General features: G+C 42.3%; 1 protein-coding gene across 7 annotated transcripts in view; it reads right to left on the bottom strand.

The window, feature by feature from the left end:
- Positions 1 to 1230: 1230 nt before the first annotated feature.
- The window catches only part of Ebf2 (EBF transcription factor 2), a 199940-nt gene continuing 186872 nt past the window's right edge, over positions 1231 to 14298 (bottom strand). For 4 of the 7 annotated variants that reach the window (XM_032917573.1, XM_032917574.1, XM_032917568.1 and 1 more), the window contains 2 exons: positions 7462 to 7629; positions 3967 to 4022 (listed from right to left, as the gene is read on the bottom strand). In XM_032917573.1, the coding sequence (XP_032773464.1) occupies positions 3991 to 4022; positions 7462 to 7629 (200 nt within the window). In that variant the 3' untranslated portion in view covers positions 3967 to 3990. Of the gene's footprint in view, positions 4023 to 7461; positions 7630 to 14298 lie in introns of all 7 variants that reach the window. The other 3 variants (XM_032917572.1, XM_032917571.1, XM_032917570.1) reach the window with 2 other exon arrangements.

A 14298-nucleotide genomic window follows, 5' to 3' on the forward strand; every position in this document is an offset into this window, starting at 1 on the left:
TTTAACAGTCATAATAGTCCAAAATTTTAAGGCCTCACTCAGTGCAGCCCTTGCGATTCTGTGGGACCATTGTGTTCTTTCTCAGTTCAGAAATGGTAAATAGTTGGATTTCATGCTAGAAGTCATTTTGGTCTCATTACTGTCGTAAAAGCAATGTTTCATGGACTCAAACTCTTGGACTTAAAAAAAAAAATCTGGAATTGGAAACAATGTGAGCTTTGTCCTCAAAAGTCAAACCCGTAACACAGCAGATGTTCCAGCCTATGACAAAAAGCATTCTTATTAACATTTTAATGGGCGAAAACATAGGCTGTTGTGAGGACTTATCATCCCTGACAACTGGGACCATGGCTTCCCCTGCATGGGATACTTTCCACCAAGCTCATGGCTTCCAGAACAGTATCTCTCAGTCCTGGTTTCTATTGTTCTACCTCAGTTTTCCTGGACCAAAGAGCACAAGGGGAAACAATGGTCCCATTGCTATTCATTGTTTTTAGCCACAGTCAGAGTAAATCCTGTACTGTGCCTACTTCTCTCCTCAGCACTGGAGAGGAACCATAGCTATGGTTCTTGAGATGCAGATATTAACTGACCTCAAGGAGTAGTCAAGCACTGAGATTCCCCCTCTTTAAAGATGAATCTGAGGATGATGGGTTTCTTTGCTTCTTCCTCACATTGGCAGGTAGCAAAACTAGGATTCACATTCCAAAGTCATGTGCACATTACTGCTGACTTACAGAGCCTCTGGAGGGTGCAGCCCTCTGTCTTCCTGTTAGAACTCTCCTCTGACTATTTCCTACCAGGGAAGTGTGTCTTGTTCCTTTCTGATGAATTAAGGATAGGCCTTGTGTTTTTGTGCCTCCCGTTCTTCATCTAGTATCTACTGTATCAACTTTCATTTGTTCAGTAGATGATCTCAACCCACAGTAGACTACCAACCTCAAGACTTCCATGCATCCAACACCAGCAGAGCAAACAGGATCCTGTGAGTCTGGGGAGGATTAGGACAGAAATTGGCCTATGGACATATGGCAGATACTTGCAGAAAACTGGTATCACCATATCTCTTCCTTAATCATCTTGATATCATACTTCCGGTTGAACAAAAGCTTTGGTAGGTTTCCTTAGCCGGAGGAAAAGGTGACAAGACATAACCAGTAACCACTCCCCAATAACTCCCAAACTAAATTTCTTCCACAAAAAAAAAAAAAAAGGCAAAGATAGTTTTTACAGTACAAAAATTTTATTTTTTGTTAGGATAATTTAAAGTTTAAAACTGAAGTAGACATATTCATTTTACAAACAAGATATTCTTTCATAAGGAAGACCATTAAAAACAGTAAACAAAAAAAAGCTGTCTTTACAAAAAGCTCTGTGCATAGCAACTTTATACTGTATGTAACTGACAAAGCAAAAACAACAAAACTATACAGTTTGGAAATGAGACCTTACTGTACAAAAGGTAAAGATAATGGTTTTTAAACCATGCATGTTGAAATGTGCAAAGAAAAACTGGGAAGAATTTCGATGCTGTAACAAAAGAAATATGATAAATAATGCAGTAAGTTGTCCCTTTAAATGAAAATCTTACACAGCTCCTCTCAAAAATAGAACAGAATTTTGTCATTACCTATAGAGATACTTGTCTGCCAAGTAGCACAAAAACAACCTGGGACCAGAATCATTTAATAGCAATGACTAAAGAGGACAGAGTGGCTTTGTTTTTAATTTATTAGTACACTAAAAATAACCCTTACACACGTTTGTACAATTAAATAGATCTGTGGCTGCTGATGTCCTAGTGAATGGTCAAAGATGTCCGGTATTTAGTTACACACAGTTTTCGGTGTAAAGCTACTGACAGATTCTACGATCATTCTGGAAGACAGTACTGCACTAATCCTCATGCAAGAGAAAGATTCACAGGTTCTAAAAGCTATGCTACTTTAAAAAAAAATGAAAGAAAGAAAGAAAGAAAATTCTTAGGTTGGATTGGCTCAAAGCCAGGTCTAAACATGCTTAATTGTAGTCTGCCTCCATTTTGGGATGGTAATGTTCGTATTCCACACATTCGTTCCCTGTACCATGTTGTTAGCCAGGGAAGTTTCTCTCATGCATTTCCGTATATTTTGGCGCTGTGAGCCCTGACTGTGGAGGACTGTCAGCAGTAGTTATGAGCATGCCAGGTTTCAAAAATGTGGAGTCTCATGTGCATAGAAAAAAGTGTCATATTGGGTAATTCTAGAGCAAACTGAAGGCAAATAAGACAGTTGAGGGTTTGGGTGAGGACTATGTCAGAGGGGCAATGAGAGGGTCATCTAAAATAGGCTCAGAAGTTCTAATGATGGTTTTGTTTTTTTCACAAAAGCTGCATCCAACGCTAGAAGCCTAACCAAGAACCCCAAGCTAAGTCAGTGGAATCAAAGAGAAGACACCTGACCTGGAAAATCATGGACATCCTATTGGCAAGCCAAGCAAGTCTAGATGCATCTCCAGGACCACACACATTTTCAAGAGTCTACCACTGTTAGCAACTACTGCAAAGGTTTCCCTGCTAAGAACTAGGTAGGTAGCACAAGGCTCCCGGGGCAGGCTTGGAACACAGCTGCCACAAATCTCCCAGTAGGAGAGCCGCTTAGGGATTTTTAAGTTCTTCCTTCTTCACCCCATCCCACTCACCTCAGAAACAAGTGTCAGGTGAGATACATGCTTTTCCAGGGGAGTTTAGTAACATAAAATGAAAACTGCCTAGAAAGGAAGCAGTCAAAGACCCAAAGACCAAGTCTTAAGAGTCCAAGAAACATAGCCAACCTCCCCAAGCTCTTTCTGCAAAGTTCTGTGGAACTTCCTGCTGCCATACCTGAATCAGGTACCCAAAGAGGAAGGACTATACCGCTCTGTCGGAGGAAAATTGTGGAGTCCTTGGTCAGTGTAGCCGTGTGGCTTTGGCCCTTCCTAGAGGTGAGATACTTCTTGCCTGGGAATGTTCAAAGCTGAGATGGTAATGTGGGGATTCCCTGCATTTGCTCAGGGAAGAATATAGTTTTTAAAATGCTTCACCAAGAGTGGACACCACAAGTGATCTGTGAACCAGAAAGCAGATCTGGGAATGAAGTTGTAGACTGAAGTGTTGGTGTGATGGCATTTATCTGAGTCTGGTTTCTGTGGTGGATTGTTCTGTGGGAATCTGCACAAGTTACATGTTCTTGTGCATAGGTGGATAAAATGATGGATAAAGAGGGGGTGTGGGATGTAGGATAAGAATCTAATAAGCAACACACCTTTAAAACTTGTCACTACGTGTTGTCAATTTCATTTTACATCAGGAAGAGAATTCTTCTCTTCTTAAAAAAGGTCTTAATTTCTACGTCTACTTACAATAAGTTACACGTTTATTTATTTAAATAACTGTAAAACATTTAAAATTTTTTTCCCTTTTTCTTTTAAAGAGCTTAAAGTATAAGCAAACACACACACAACATTTCCTCATTCAATTCAGGTTTCATTTTAAGAAAGTCTTCCATGTTGGTACCCTGTTTTGTTCAACTTTTTTCTGCATAAACTAAATTGGTATCTGAAAGGATTCATAGAAAATAGAAACTTTCAACTTTTTTCCTACAAAGAAAAACAAATAGTATCCAAAATATTAAGCATGAATGTTTGCCAATGTTTTTCTTAAATATTTTACAAACATAGGAAGGTGGTTTTCGTAATGTTCATAACAAAGAATTGCGTTTCTGCTCTTAGCACTGACCACGTCAGAGAATGACATTTCTCTGTTCTTGTCTCCAAAAGGGTCAGTTTGTGTAGTGACTGTCAATGCTTCATGAGGAACACGAGACCAAGATGGCGGCTCTCTGCCTTCCCAAATCTGTCCAACATGGCCGCTTGGGGGCGCAAGTCTCCCCAACAAGCTCAGAGTGCTTCCTTCTTAATTGGTCCATTGGAATAAGTAGTTTTGTGCTATGAGAAAGCAGTTCTTCCTCTACTTTACATCGGGGGTACAACAAGTCCCGTCATGGCTGCAAGATAAGAATGGTACAGAATTAAAACATCAAGATGTTTTCAGTGAAGCCGATCACAGAGAGGGAAGGCAGGAATGGGAATGATAGACCCTAAAACAACCTGGGGCGATGGTGAGGTGTTCATATGTGAATGGGTTTTCTCCGGGACTGGGTTAACAGAAGCTTCGGTGCTAGCAACCTGTATCAGGTCCCCACGCTCGTGTGGCAGCCACTTTACAATGTCTGTATGTTAATGGGTCATCTTGGAACAACGGAAGTAAATATGTAAACCAAATTGTGATAGACATGTCCTACCTTACTAGGTGGAACCAGTAGGAAAACCCAGGTGCTGAGCCTGTTGCCTTCCTAGGCATTTGTTATAATAAACCAGGCTTTTCTCTCCATCCTAAGGGTCTTCATGAACATTGTACCTTAACTGGATTAGCGCTTTAAAAAAAAAATAGTCCATCCTTGCCCAGTGTTTGCTGACCGTACATGCAGCTATTCCCATAGAAATGTTGGTCTCCTGGGAAAGCATTCATTTAGTTATGAATTTGGGAGTCAACCTAGTCCCCATTCCCTATGCCCTGTCCAAATATATCCTCCCGCTGCTTTCTCGATCTAGTCAAGACGATGTGGATGGCACTTATTTGGGTAGAATAAAATCCCTCTATGTGGGCACAAACAAAGGGAGTGGATCACACAGCAAAACACATCCCTCTGTCCTGGGCTGGGCTGTAATGAACCTACAGACTTTTAGGAAATTACCAAAGTCCCCTCGAATCCAAACATCCAATCATCTCTAAACTGTGATTCCTGGATTTTTCTTGTCTAATGACATTGCATGGAGAGGAATGACAAATCTTACACAAGCATCTTTCTGAGTGACACTTACCATGATGCCTCTAAGCAAATGGCCACAATTCTGACCATCCATGCTCTCCCCAGGTCTCTTTCTCTTCCCTTTCTGTTTTTTCCCTCCCCTCCCCTCACTCCCTTTCTCTACCCCAGCTAGATCTCTCGGGCAAAATTGTCAGCTGTCTGTTTCCCTGCCCATACAGCCTTTATTGAATGTTTGTGAGATCTGGATTAAGGTCTTACACAGCTAGCGAAGCCTTAATTATTTTTGCCTGTATTTACTATATATTGAATCGATGTAAGTTTTCAATAAAGGCAGTTCAATTCTGGACACTCCCTGATGACTTGGAGATATAACAACTGCTGTAATTATCCAGGAGTGTAGGAAGCTTTTGTGTGTGTGTGTGTGTGTGTGTGTGTGTGTGTGTGTGTGTGTGTGTGTGTGTGTGTGTGTGTGTGTGTGTGTGTGTGTTTCTGGAGGGAGCTAGAAAATGAATCAGACACACAGCATATAAGATCACCTTGACAATCTGTATTCATCAACTATAAATGCCAGATAAGTAAAGCAGAGAGTGGGACAGAAAATGCTATAATGACAGTATTTAGGTGTCAGAATACTGACTCATTCCTGCCCTATTACACTCGGTGCTTTTTGGTCCTTCCTCTTTCCAGGCTCAAGGTTTTACCAAGTTGAACACAGGAGATCAGAGATGCTCAAAAGGCTCAAAACCACACATTTAATCCATGCCCTTTTTCCTGACCTACTCCACCAACACTAGATGATGGCCCTTAGAGCAACTATAGCCAACAAACAGGAAGATGGAAATTCTTGGGAGAGCATTTTCATTTGTGACTTGCGTGGTTTGAGAGATGCTTAACTGTGCATTGTCCGGTTCATTTTGCCTTTGAGCTTCTTACAGAAAAACAATACCCTCCCTCTGTCCTGGTGGCAAAGTAGATCTGAGTGAAGAGTAGGCAAAGAGAGGAAGTCCACCATCACGGTCCCTGGAGAGAGTGGGCTGTCAGAGCACTCTAGAGTCTGAGTGTAAATTTGAACCATTAGTCATGCTAATGCTAATGGCCTCAGATAAAGCCATTTAGCTAACTGGATATGCAGGACGAGGTGTCTGCATGGCACTCAGTGGGGGCTTTGCATACAGGGCAATTTTTAGGGAATCGCGTCTATACTGTGGGCCATGAGGCTAAAGCCTCCACTCCCCACACCATTCTCCTTTCAGCTGAAAGTTGATGGATGAAGACAGGGAACCTAGAGAGCAGAAACATCCTCACCAAGGGGGTTGGTGAGGAGAAAGACACAGCAGCCATGTCCCCTGTGGTGTTTGTTGCCTGGGATATAAACGTGATCTTCATGGGGAAAGTTCTAATCCCTCTCTGAGTGACAGGATCCCTCACTCAGTCCTGGGGTGTTTGATTAGAGACAGGGAGAGTGAGACACTTAGTTACAAGCTGTGTTGTTTCTCTATGGCTTACACATCTGGATTGAAAGAAAAGTCTCATCTATTATACGATGTTTCCAACTACCCACATGTTGGGTGGTATGGAGCTCCAGCAGCCTAGTCCTACTGAGAGGAATTCTAAGTGGCTGTTTCAAGATGGGTTCCTAGTAATGGACTTGCCAGTTTCTCTCTCATCTCTGTCAAAATGTCTCAGCCCCCTGGGAGTGAAAGACACAGAAATGTAACATGTCTTTCAAGGTTTTTGTTATTCTCACAGGCTACCCGCCCCTCCCAAAGATCTGGAACACAAAGGCTTTTAACAAGCCACCAAGATCTGAGGTCTCCAAAATGGCACAGCCTATCCCAGGTCCCCAGAAAGCTCTGCTGACCAACACTGCCTGTCATGAATGTTTTCATATCAAGCCCCGAGAAACAGCCTAAGATAATGTGGGTCATGAGTGAACCGTGGTGCTCAGCAGTTTCCAATTTGCTCTCCTGCCATCAGCTGCCTCCCGTTCTCGGAGGGATGATTAGATTCTCATGTACTCGCCACATTTGTGTTACGTCATGTCATATTACATTTTAGGACACTGCTCAAAAATGGGTTTGACGGGTGATATTAATTTTTTTTGTTCTTCGAAACAGTGTGGCTCTCCCCTCTTCCTTCCCTCCTAACCCTTGATCAGGCACCTGCTATCGATTTGGCTCGCACATAACCCGAGTTTCTGCTCCTGCTGGGTCCTTCCACATGTGCCATCAACTGCAGATGGTAAACCATTTCAATCAGAAATAACCCCAGGCAGCATCTGAAGGGTGAACAGGCGCCTTCCTGAAACTGAACGACCTTAACTTTGGAAAGTACAATCCTGAGCTGCCCAGACATTCCTAGGATGAACATATGTCTCTCCCACCATTAATTCCATGCCTTGTACATGCTTGGCTTGTCCCCATTCACCCCCATACTAACCCAGCCCTAGGTGCAGCATCAGGCCAGTACATCTGCCATTCACGACCCACCATGAACCACAGGAGCTCTGTAGGCAAGTGCTCAGAGCTATTGTGTCAAGCTGTGGTACTCGCTCTTCCTTTGCAGACTCTTGGGCACCTGGATCACATGCACCCCGCAAAGGGTCTCTGCTTACCTCTGAATCCGTTCCCATTGCCACTGGAGCAGGCAGGCGAAGGGGAGCCTTGGGGCCTGATGACAGGGGCAAAGGCACTCTTCTGTTTGACAGCAGGAAAAACTGAAGAGGAGAACGGGAGGATGGAGGATGTGCTGGAGGATCCCACCGTGGGGCTTGAAGACATGACTGCAAGCAGAGGTGGGCACTCTTTAGGAGGGGGCTCATCAGCAAGCCATTGTTTCTTAACATGCACATTCTCCTCAATCTGCTTGAAAAATTATTAGCTCCCAGGTAATGGTCCAGGTTCCAGGGATTAAAAACAAGAGTAAATTTGAGGGATCTTCATACCAGTTTTTTATTGTGGCTGGGTTAATTTATCCCCCCACTGGCCATGTGTAAGAGTTCCTTTCCCCCACATCCTTGCCAACCAACATCTGCTATACTTTTCTTTACGGTCACCATTCTGACTGGGGTGAGAATGAATCTCCATATTGTTTTATTTTGCATTTCCCTTACAGCTAAGGCAATGGAAAACGTTTTCACAGGTATGGCACACCTGTTTCTAAATGACACACCTTGCTAGAATTATGTATCACCTGAGCCCATTTGCTGATAGGCTATCAGGAGAGCATCGTATTATGCAAGGTAAGTCAGATGCAGAGACACAGTAGCATGTGCTTTCTCAGTTGTCCGAGTCCCTACAGTCTTTTACAGCTACATAAAGCCATTGTGTGCATGCATGTACATGTATTTAACCATATATGTGGCATGAAAGTGGGAGGAAGACGAATGTGGATGAGTAAAGGACTTGAAAGACCGCATCTATCTGAAACCCCAAACCATATACAATTACTATACACTAATAAAACAGAGAAATCAGAAAAAAATGTTAAATGTGACAATCTTATTCCTCTGCCTAGGAGGAATAGACACGTGTAATGATCACTGTGGCAATGATCCCAGTGGAGAGGAATGGAAGGCCCTGTGAGAAGACAGGTTGCTTTTCCAACTGGAGTCCAGGAAGGCAGGAGTCAAGATAGGAGGTGGGCTGCGAGAGATCTTCATTCAAGATAGAAAGAGCAAGAAAAAAATCTGTGCAGCATGGGAAACTTCTTTTCACCCTAAAAAGAAGCCTTATGTGGAGCTCTGAGCCACCTGGCATCTCCCATGCCTAGAGGTTGGACATCGGGCTAAGATTGCTGTGATTACCCTCACCATGGACTACTTCTTCACTCAGTGTAGAGTTTATTAATATTCAGAAGATGACCTCCCTCTCTGGACTTTCAGGGCACTTGGGAAATAAAGCTGAAATTCGGTCTCCCCTGACATAATGCTCAGAGAGAAACCACCAATATTAACAATATTAACATTAAAAATGACTTAAGGGGAGCCAAAGGCGAAGTGTGGTAATTTCCAAGAAAAATAAAGGCAGTTTAAACAGGGATGGGCCCCACCCCTCCATGGCACACACTCTATCGAGTTACGTCAGACAAGAAGATCTTATTATTTGTTACTAAGTTTGCTCAGAAGGAGCAGATGAGATGGGAAAACAGCATCAACAGCAAAGTACAAGGTGAATTGAAGGTCAGAAGCTTTGGTACCCCCAGGTAGACACTACCAGCTCTTCCTCTGCCGCTCTTCCTCTGCCTCTCAATTGCACCTCCAGCAATCACAGGCAGTAGGTACAATAGGATGTCTTCCTTCTTAATCATTTATTTTATTATTTTTAATTGTGTGCATCTGTGTGTGGGCATGTGCACATGAGTGCAGGTGTCCAAGGAGTCCAGCAGAGGGCATTGGATCTCCTGGAGCCGGAGCTACAGGTAGCTGTGAGCTACTCCATATAGAAGCTGGGAACTGAACTTGGGTCCTTTACAAGAGCCCTAAGAGCTCTTAACCATGGAGACATCCCTCCAGCCCCCAGAATGATATCATTACAAGAGAATCAAACACCTAAGACAGCAAGAAGAAGAGCTTTTTCTACAGAGCACTTATGCTTAGAGAGTACTGATTAAAAATCATACACCTAAGACAACAAGAAGCAGAGCTTTTTCTACAGAGCACTTATGCTTAGAGAGTACTGATTAAAAAGTTGTGAAGAAAGACACACATGAGTACATCTCTTCCATTTTTGCAAATATAAGTAGAAAAAACATTGGAGAGGAGGGCAGAATTTCCTGTTGGGTCTGAGCATGGAGATGTGTGTGAAATTGGACCAATTCACTGCACTACACAGATGCAGGGCTCAGCACTGCGGGTGGATCTTGTTTATGGTTCCAAGCCTAATATCATCTTCTGAATCTTTTGCTTATCATCAATAAAAAAATGATATAAAAATGCTTTTCCCTTCCCTTAATATCAGATTTAGAGGTCAAAGAAAGGCTGAGAGTCAGAAGCCAGAGGGTCCTGACCATGGTCTAACCTCTGCAACATTAAAATCTCAATGTAGACACCAAAATGGCACCCTAGTTTCAGTTGTTGTAATAGCCTCACTCAAGCATAGTAATAGAGGATTCTTTTTAAAATGTGATATTATTATTATTCTCTGAGAATTTCACGTGTATATAGCATATTTTGGTCATTTAAATATGTGTGCATATTAATACATGTGCACACATAGACACACGCATAAACATGACACAAGAACACACATAAAGCAATACATACATGTAACACATGTACACATACAACACATATAAACATATACACACATAAACACATGTACATACAATATATACATGCACAAATCACACACATACACAAAACACATTTACATGCATATACATATGTATACATATGTATCACATGTGCACATATATATACATGTATATAACATAAACACATGTAAACAAATACATATATACACATATAACACACATACAAACATGTACATACACATAACACATGTATACACATAAACATGTATACTCAAATATATCCATATATACATGTGCATGTACAAACATATGTAGCACATGTACACACACAGCAATACACATACACAAGTGTACATACAAATCCATACATGTATCACAACATTTCAACATACAGTACGACTTGAGCCACACCAGCTTCTCAAGAGAAGCTTTACCAAGTGACACAAAAGAGTTATGGCAGAGTTGACAAGTGCAAACCCTTATAAAGACATTTCTCAAACGTTCTGGGAAAATGATAAAAGACACCCAATAGAATTATAACAAAATATTTGAAGCAGAAGTCTTAAAGTTCTATGCATTTCAGCCAATGTAACTTCTAGCTTTATACTTTAATAACCATACTATAACAACGTTTTGCAAAGATATGGTAAATACACTAGACTAGCAAACAGGCAGATTAAAAAGTTGGGGGAAAACAAGGTCCGGAAATGGTTAGAGATGAGACGTGATGGTCACTAAAGGTGCTAGTATGAGCCACGTTGTTGGGAGTGGATGCATAAAGCTAATTCACTAACCAGGGGAGATTAAATAGATAACATCTAGAGTCCTTCCTTGTGTTCAGCATGCAAGCAAATCTGTGTAGAATATGGAGTTACTTACAAAAAAGCCCCAAGCGTGGTAGTGGGCACCTCAAAAAGTGAGGTGACGTGTGCAATTCTTTTTTTTTTTTTTCTTTTTTTCTTTTCAGAGCTGGGGACCGAACCCAGGGCCTTGCGCTTGCTAGGCAAGCGCTCTACCGCTGAGCTAAATCCCCAACCCCGACGTGTGCGATTCTTTGGACCACAGATCACAGCAGACAAGGGAAAGGTAGAGTTGACATGCAGTGACAAAGCTTCTCTAACTCTCATATGCACAAGAAGCAAGCGGCAAATCAAGAAAACATTTGCAGCGTGCATTCCCCATGCTTGTGCCCTGGATGGCTAATGCGAGTTAAGTAGGAGAAGGAACAAAGGTGAAAGCTAGGCATAGAATACCGACGAAAACAGCCCAGAGACCTGGCCAGAAGTATTCCCACTGGAGAACTATAAAACAGTAATGACAAAAATGCTGTTTTTCATTTATTAGATGAATAAAAGCTAGGGCATGGCTAAGGGGCGGGGAACCACATGCTGGCTTTCTTGAGGAAGAGATTCAATCGCTCCAGGGGGACTTTGGCAGGCCATAGCAGAGTGTGTTTAAATGTTCATATCATCTGACCCACTAATTTAATCTCTAGAAATTAATCTCAAAGGGATGATCACAAATTGCCAAAAACAGGAGAAAAGATTCAAGGACTTTTTATAGTAAGAAGTAGGGAAATACCGGGCCCACAGTGCAGTAACCACTAAGCCCATACGATGGGGGGTTATCAAAACAGTTAAACTACTGTTTGAGAAGAAACTTTAACAATGATTAGACCCCCTCTCTTGGATAACCAAAACAGATTACACAAGAAGATATGCATCGACCTGACTTCTACCTAAAGAAAACAAATGCACAAAGCAAAGGGTAGAGGGGTGTAATAGACTTTTGATTTGTGGTGTCTCCAGCTGACAAACTTGCAGATGTTTTCAAGTGAATCCCTATTTTTCAGTTCTTTCTATGATATTACTTGTGATGTAGGAGAAAATAAAGGTACTAAAATTGAAAAATGGAAAGACTATCTTTTTTTCTATGGTGAGAACTAACAGGATCATTAGTAAAAGGCCCGAGTTTTCCTGCGTGTTCATGTCCTGTTCACACTGGGAAAAAAGCATCTCCGTTAATTCCTCTGACAAAGAAAAAAAACCTGATTGTTCTGGTTAGATTTTGTCTGTTTTTTATCAGCTTGACACTAGTTAGAGTCATCTGGGAAGAGAGAACTTCAGTTGAGAAAACACTCCACCCATCAGTTCAGCCCATGGGCCGTCTTCTTGATTAATGATTGGGAGGGCCCAGCTAATTGTAAGCTATGCTGCCACTGGGCCGATGTCTTGGGTTGTATAATAAAGTCATGAAGAACAAGCCAGTAAGCAGCACTCCTCCATGGCCTCTGCTTTAGCTCCTGCCTTAAGTTCCTGGCCTGACTTCCCTCAGAAATGGAGTGTGACCTGAGAGCTGTGAACTCAAATAAAAACTTTCTTTCTCAAGCTGTCTTTGGCTACAGTGTTTTACCACAGCAAAAGAAGCAGTAACTAAGACATGAATAAATTCTAAATCCTCAAATTCCTGGGGAAAGCAGTATGGTGATAATTGTGCATTCGTGTATGTGTGTGTGTGTGTGTGTGTGTGAGAGAGAGAGAGAGAGAGAGAGAGAGAGAGAGAGACAGACAGAGAGAGAGAGAGACAGACACAGACACAGACACAGACACAGACACAGACAAAGACAGACAGTGAGAGGGGGGAGGGAGACACAAAGAGAAGAGAGAATGTGTGAGGGATGTGTTCATGTGTGTGCAGAAGTGCATGTATGTGCACAAATGGGACCAGATGATGGCAGAGCACTTACCTAGCATGCAAGGCCGTGGGTTTAACCCCAGTACTACCCAACCAACCAACCGACCAGTGGTTACGCCTGCACAGACATGACATGCTGTTTCTCTCTTTCCTTTGAGCCTAGACATGCTTTTCAGAATCTCCAGAGTTAGAGTTCTATTACCATAGAATTTGTCTCTTCTTTACTTAAGAAATGCACCTGAAGGACTGAAGAGATGGCTCAGCACCCAAGAGCACTGGCTGCTCTCCTAGAGGATCTAGATTCAAGTCCCAGCACCCACATGCCAGCTTACAACTGTCTATAAACCAGTTCTGGGGAGCCAACCCTCAGACACAGATATGAATGCAAGCAAAACACCAATGCACGTAAAAAGTAAAAATTTTGAAAAATTAAAAAATTAAAAATGCAAATGGGATGGCATCAAAATACTGAGCTTATGTTTTGCAGGGGGAGGGAGTCTTTTCTCTTCCAAAAACTATTTCTCTGTGTTTCGCACGTTCTATAATAGTCACTTAATGTTTTATAATGGAAAACTTCTTAATATTTATTTCTGAAAATATAAAAATACTGAAGCCCAGGGCACGATCTAAGACTGTAAGTGGAGTAGGTTGGATGGCTGCCTGAATGGATTCTATCCCAAACTTTGGGTTGGCTCGGTGGTTATTCTGCTTGGAAGACATGGCCCCCATGGGTGTTGTGGGCTTGTTGAGTAGACCATGTTTGGGGACAGTGGAGTGTACCATTTAGGGAAAGCTGATTAAACAGGCTTCCAATTGAGAATGTCTCTGAACATCCATCTGTGGACAGAGGCCAAGCAAAGGCAAGCACGTCTGGCCCAGAAATCTATGTGAACCTGGGAGTTAAAGAAAAATTACTGTTCTTCTTACAAGGATTGATTGGCCAGCTCAGCCTCTGCTGGAACTCACAGACCCTCCTCTGCATCTGCATCCAGCCAGCATAGTTGCTGGCACTCAAGGGGTCTGTCAGCATCTCATTAGAACCTCCTATTGTCAGGGGCTTAGAGTCCAGGCATAGAAACTTGCTCCGAGCTGGAACTTGGCACACACAGCTACCGCCAGGAAGTGAAATTCGTATGTAAGATTGAAAAAACATCTGCTCGGCCATTTTTGAAGGAGTGTGACAGCAAAAGCAGAGAGGAGTCAGGGCTTGTGATTGTCTGTGTTGGCTGTAATGCAAGGCAAACTTCACTGAGAAAGCGAGCTTTGGCTCTATTGGTTTTTTAATGTCTCTGGCAAGTGATTGCCCCATGGCCTGGTCTAGCCACATCAGGCTCATTAGAAGAAAAAAAAATGGGTGAGGGGAAAAAACCCACATAGGACTGTGTTTTCAGACATAAGCAACTGCACTGATGAAACCTTTCCCCCTGGGCTTTAAAAAAATATTTCCCAGAGAAGTGAAGACCTCGCTGGTTAGAAATACAGGTCAGGTGTTGTTGTAATGAAC

The sequence above is a fragment of the Rattus rattus genome, chromosome 12 (assembly GCF_011064425.1).
Source record: "Rattus rattus isolate New Zealand chromosome 12, Rrattus_CSIRO_v1, whole genome shotgun sequence".
Classification (NCBI taxonomy): Eukaryota; Metazoa; Chordata; class Mammalia; order Rodentia; family Muridae; genus Rattus; species Rattus rattus.